Source organism: Camelina sativa, chromosome 17 (assembly GCF_000633955.1).
Source record: "Camelina sativa cultivar DH55 chromosome 17, Cs, whole genome shotgun sequence".
Classification (NCBI taxonomy): domain Eukaryota; kingdom Viridiplantae; phylum Streptophyta; class Magnoliopsida; order Brassicales; family Brassicaceae; genus Camelina; species Camelina sativa.
Window position 1 is genome coordinate 27,954,395 of NC_025701.1, and position 6,085 is coordinate 27,960,479.

General features: G+C 32.4%; 1 protein-coding gene across 1 annotated transcript; it reads left to right on the forward strand.

Moving 5' to 3' along the window:
• On the forward strand, nucleotides 1,663-4,307 carry LOC104758176. Its single transcript, XM_010480999.2, has 5 exons — nucleotides 1,663-2,486; nucleotides 2,871-3,003; nucleotides 3,116-3,403; nucleotides 3,493-3,720; nucleotides 3,807-4,307. The coding sequence occupies exons 1-3, from the start codon at nucleotides 1,960-1,962 to the stop codon at nucleotides 3,275-3,277; spliced, it is 822 nt and encodes a 273-aa protein (XP_010479301.1). The 5' UTR covers nucleotides 1,663-1,959; the 3' UTR covers nucleotides 3,278-3,403; nucleotides 3,493-3,720; nucleotides 3,807-4,307.

Genomic DNA, 6,085 nt, shown 5'->3' on the forward strand with positions numbered 1-6,085 from the left:
CACAACATTATTGTTTGGGTTATACACTTATTTTCTCTTCTCATATGTTCTATTATTTATCCTAGCCATGATCTATTATTGATGATGTGATGATAGTGGTTACCCGCAAGCAGAGCAAGACAATTGGATATGACCATGTGTGTAAGTTTCATCAATACACATTTAACAAGACTCACGTCTACAACGTGTTTATCAAGTCGAAAGATCCAAAGATCACCCTAAGCTAATCCCAGTTGCATTCTAGAGAAAGAGACGGATGGAAAGAGAGAGAAAAACAATGTCTTTGAGAAGTAGGAAGATTTGAGTTATCTCTTCTTCCACTACAAGAAAACAGGAAATAAGCGACTACAAATGGCGACTACATATGTAGTCGTCATTTTTTGCGACTATGTAGCGACTAGGAGGCAACTATTTTATGACCACAAATGTTTAATCGTATATTAGTCGCCTTTTTCCTACTACATAATATAGTCAATATTTTAGTCGTAATTTAGCGACTTCTTAATAACTACATCGCATACCTAACAAATAGTCGCTAAATAGTCATCAGTTTAGCTACTAAAATGCGATTTATGATAAAAGTTTCCAAATTTAACCATTATTATATATATATACATACATAAGAAAGTCTAATTGATATAATATATTATAAACTCTAAAAATTATATTATAAACCCTAAATCTTGAACTTTCAATTCTTAATCTTAGAAATTAATTCATAAACCATAAAATCAAAACTTAACCATTATTATATATATACATAAAACCAAGGTTTAATACTTACATAAGAAAGTCTAATTGATATAATATATTATAAACTCTAAAACTTGAACTTTCAATTCTTAATCTTAGAAATCAATTCATAAACCATAAAATCAAAATTTAACCATTATTATATATATATATATATATATATATATATATATATATATATATATATATATATATATATATATATATATATATATATATATATATATATATATATATATATATATATATATATATATATATATATATATATATATATATATATATATATATATATATATATATATATATATATATATATATATATATATATATATATATATATATATATATATATATATATATATATATATATATATATATATATATATATATATATATATATATATATATATATATATATATATATACGTAAAACTAAGGTTTAATACTTACATAAAAGAGTCTAATTGATATAATATACTATAAAATCAAAAACTTATATTATAAACTCTAAATCTTGAACTTTCAATTCCTAATCTTAGAAATTAATTCATAAACCATAAAATCAAAATTTAACCATTATTGGATATATACATAAAACTAAGGTTTAATACTTACATAAGAAAGTCTAATTAATATAATATATTATAAAATATAAAACTTATATTATAAACTCTAAATCCTGAACTTTCAGTTCTTAATCTTAGAAATTAATTCATAAACCATAAAATCAAAATTGAACCATTATTATATATATACATGAAACTAAGCTTTAATACTTACATAAGAAAGTCTAATTGATATAACATATTATAAAATCTAAAACTTATATTATAAACTCTAAATCTTGAACTTTCAATTCTTAATTTTAGAAATTAATTCATAAACCATAAAATCAAATTATTTACATATAATTTAATTTTTCCAAAAACTATTTACTTATAAATTTATTTAATTTAGTTATTTCAAAATCTAAAACTAGGCCCAAATACAATTGAATTGAGCTAGGCCAAATCCAATTACATTCTCTAAACCTATCTTCTTCCTACTCTCTTCGACAAAACCTATCTTCTTCTTACTCTCTTCCACGAAACCCTAAAACCGCATAACTCATCTCCTCTCATTCTCTCTTCTCTATCTCTCTTCTCAGTCTCTCTTCTCAATCGTCATTCTCTCTTCTCAGTCTCTCTTCTCAATCATCACACGATGCCTAATCGAGGAAGAAAGAGAAAACTTGTTCGTAATGTTTCTCAGATTCTCGGAGGGTCAAGACTACGGCCTACCAATCTACCCAGTCAGTACGACTTCACGCCGGCAGTCCAAGCTCCTCCTCCGCAGCAGACACCTGAAGAAGAAGTCCCCATTTTGCCACGACAACCAACGCAATCCCAGATCCGGGACTATCCTCCGCCTCAACAACTATTTCAGGACTCCTTTACTCGCCAACCTCAACCTCAAGTACGCCGGTCTCCTTCAGAAGAAGTTAACTACAATCCAGCAACTCATGCAACTCTTCAAGATGACCCTCCGCCTTCTCCAGTTCAACTCTCTCAGACTCGTAGTCATCCATCGCATCCATCGTCTCAAGGCAAAAACTTCGAAGAAGAAACTGCTGCGGTGTTGCCGGAACTCCAAGAGGACGTGGCTCAGGCTCTAAATGCCCTGCTTCTGGTACCAAACAGGGATAAGTTCACCACGGTCCTCTCTCCCACACCCATACCGAACACCCAATGGTATGATTTTTCCTCTTCTCATGTATTGTAATGGTGTTTTGTGAATGTTAGAAGAGAAATTGGTAAGTCAATGTTTTGCAATGGTGTTTTTTGTCTTGAGGAGTCAATGTTTTGTGAATGTGCGTATGCGTAGTGTTTCTTTTGCAACAACTGATACCTCTTGTATTGATCTTATTTCTTGTGGTTCATGTGTATGGAGGTTTACTCGTGCGTATGCGTATTGTTTCTTTTGCAATGGTGTTTTTTGCAATATAGTTTTTTGCGATGGTGTCTTTAACAATGGTGTTTTTTGTCTTGTGCTTATGCTTATTGTTTCTTTTGGTTCATATGTATGGAGCTTTTAAGTAACCTACTTACTTGTTTTATTGGTTCATGTGTATGGAGGTTTACTCGCGACAAAGGATCGAAACTTGTTCGGAAGATTACTAAAATTCTTCTAAACAAATACGAAGGTCCCTTCTACAGCTGGACATGTTTGCCGCGGGAAAAAAAAGAGAGATACTTCCTTGAGTTCACGGTAAGGATTTATGTCACATAGCTTTACATGTCTTCTTTTCACTCACATTAAGCCTTCGTACATAGCTTTACATGTCTTCTTTTCACTCACAATAGCTCCTTTTTTTTTCTAGAAAACCCACACTTGGGATCCTTTGATAACTGGGACTGTTCAGGCTTATTTTGAGGAAATCAGTCAAAAGCGGATCAAAGACATGGTTAGCACTGTGAGGACTAGTCGAGTTCAACCAAACTGGATTGGAAACACTCTCTGGAGAACGATGGAGGATTACTAGGACACTGAAGAAGCACAACAAAAGAGTAAAACCTACTCTGATGCCCGTATGTCTGAACATAACGGCCTAGGTCCTCACGTCCACCTCTCAGGGCCAAAGTCATATCAACAGCTTCAAGACGAAATGGTTAAGTAGTTGTTATTTTTGTCACTTTCAATTCTTACATAGCTGTTATTTTTTTTTAGTTAATCTCTGTTTCTTTGCTAACATTGCAGGTTGAGGAATTGGGAAGAGAAGTCCGACTTGGTGAGGTTTTTATCAAGGCACATACAAAGCCTGATGGTACATATGTTGATCGGAAGGCAGAGAAGATTGCAGAAACATATGAGAAGACTGTTCAAGAAAGGTTGTCTCAGCTCGAGGCGGAGTCTTTTGCTGTGTCAGATGGAGAATCACGGCCACGGGACCTCACAACAGAAGAATATACATAAATTTTCCTTGAGGTTACTTTTCTTTAAAACCAATACACATTTATAGTCTTGGAGTTTAATTTGTCATCCTCAAATCTTAACTTTTCTCTTATTTCAAGTCCACTGAGAAGGATTCAAGAGGAACACCTTATGGAGTTGGAAGCCTCAAGGACTGCCTTGTCAATGGAAAGCACAAGCAAGCATGTGGCTCTTCTACCTTTGTGGCTCTCGAAGAACAGTTAAAGAAAGCTCAACGCATGATAGAAGAACAGGCTGCTCAACTGCAGTGGCGTGATGCAGAAATTGCTGCGCGTGAAGCTGAGCAATCCAAAGTTATTGCTGCCCAGAAGGACAAGATTGACCAATTCTCCGTCGTGGAGGAGTTTCTGAGGGAATGTGATCCGCCATTTCAGAATTTCGTTGCAAGCCATTCAGCTAAAGAGACAACCACATAACCTCTTCCCCAAAATGACCCAACTCCAACTCCATCAACATCTGCTTAATAGGTTACTCTGTCTTAACTCTTTTTGGATGAACTCAATCTCACTCTTTTCGGATGAACTCTATCTCTTCTTTTGGATGACCTATATCACTCTTTTTTGGATGAACTCATTCCCACTTTCAGATTGTGTTTATGACCGTTTTTTATTTCTGTAACTTGAACATGTACCGTGTATTTCAATATTTCAATATTTTGATATTATGTCTTTCCAAATTTGAATCATTCAATTTAAATTGGTAAACAAGAATGAAAGGAAGAAAAAAAGGGAAATTAGTATATGCAACATTCAGATTCTTAAATCAAAAATAAGTGACTATATATCGACTACGAAATCCACAGTCAGTACTTAGTCGCCACACAATTATACGACTAAAAACCAACAACAGTAAGAAGACCACTTGTATGTGGTACTTAATCACACTCTAGTCGTAAAATAGTCACTAATTTAATGACTACGAAACGACGACCTTATGACAATATGATGACTACAGGTTTTGGTCGTAGAGTAGTCGCAAAAAGACGACTATATATACGACTACATTAATTCGCGACTCTCGATCTCCAACTGCTTGCGTTAGTCGCTATTTAGTCGTAACCACAGCTTTTACGACTACAAAGCGATGAATAGTGTAGTCGCTAATCGCCTAATCGCCTGTTTTCTTGTCGTGTTCCATCCATAACATAATTTTAGAAATAAAAATAGAAGAGAAAAATAAGATTATCTGGTGAACAATTATTTTATATTCTCTTAGGTTATGCTGTTAACACTAAAAAGTAACTCGATAATACGATGATATGTTTTTACTCTTTTTCGTTGGTCATTTTGAGTATAATACAACATATATATATATATAAACAGAAAAGTATAACACAAAAAGCAATTTTTATTTGATATAATAATATATCAATATATATTAATAACAATTTTACTCAATTCTTAACTAAAATTCAGTTTGCAATTAGTATGTTCAATAGATATAAAGTACGTGATAAAAATATAGAAATATCTAACAGAGAACTTTCTTTTTCAAATGCAATTAATCAAGAAACAGAAAGAGAATTCTACTTCTAGGACAAAAATGCATTTGAAGTCATTTGTATAATTCATTAAGATTAAAATATTTAATTGCTAAAACATTTAAATTATAATAATAAAACTTTTAAGTATGTGTGAAGCATGATGGTAATATATAAATATCAAAATTATTTATGCTACCTTTAGTTATCTAATTAATGAGATTAATTACACAGAGAATGAAGGAAGATTATGAGTTTCTGCAAAAGAAAAGGTTATTTGAGAAATTCAAGCTATTGTCTTGTCCTTCTTGGAGGTGTCTGGTTTTAGAAGATATTGATGTTTTATAGATTATGTTAAAAGCGGACAAACTAACACATAATGTCCATGCTCAGCCGCATTTTATTTTATTTTATACGTAATCAATGTTCTTTTCCCAACGTAAAAAATGTTTGTACGTCTTGATTGTGCATCAAAACANGTACGTAAGATAATGTTTTAAAAATGTAAACAATAATGTTGTAAATAAAGAACACAGCACATAAGAGAAGAAGATCGAACCCTTGGCGCTAGCAAATGGTTTTTTTTTGGTTAAAAGGTTTTCTGTTAATAAGATAGAACTACAAAAAGAACTTTTGTGGTTTATTGTAGGGCTAGTTTATTGAAAAGGTGACCTCTACAACCTAAGTTGCATCGGCCCAAAGAAGAAATAGTAAAAAATGTGAGAGAAAAGGAAGAAGAAAAAGAAGGAGAAAGCCTCTCATGAAAGGAACCAAGTTTGGAGAATGTTTGAGCCCCATTTTGAACCTTGTCTTGTAAAAGTAGATGTCTTGTTTCTCACACAATTTGGAAGGTCAGATAATGAGTGTGAGACATTCCCT

Excerpts from the sequence above, each read along its gene's own strand:
- LOC104758176 (XM_010480999.2), top strand. The coding sequence starts at position 1,960 with ATGCCTAATCGAGGAAGAAAGAGAAAACTTGTTCGTAATGTTTCTCAG. Across the intron at positions 2,487-2,870 it reads CCCATACCGAACACCCAATG|GTTTACTCGCGACAAAGGAT; the intron begins GTATGATTTTTC and ends ATGTGTATGGAG. Across the intron at positions 3,004-3,115 it reads GATACTTCCTTGAGTTCACG|AAAACCCACACTTGGGATCC; the intron begins GTAAGGATTTAT and ends TTTTTTTTCTAG.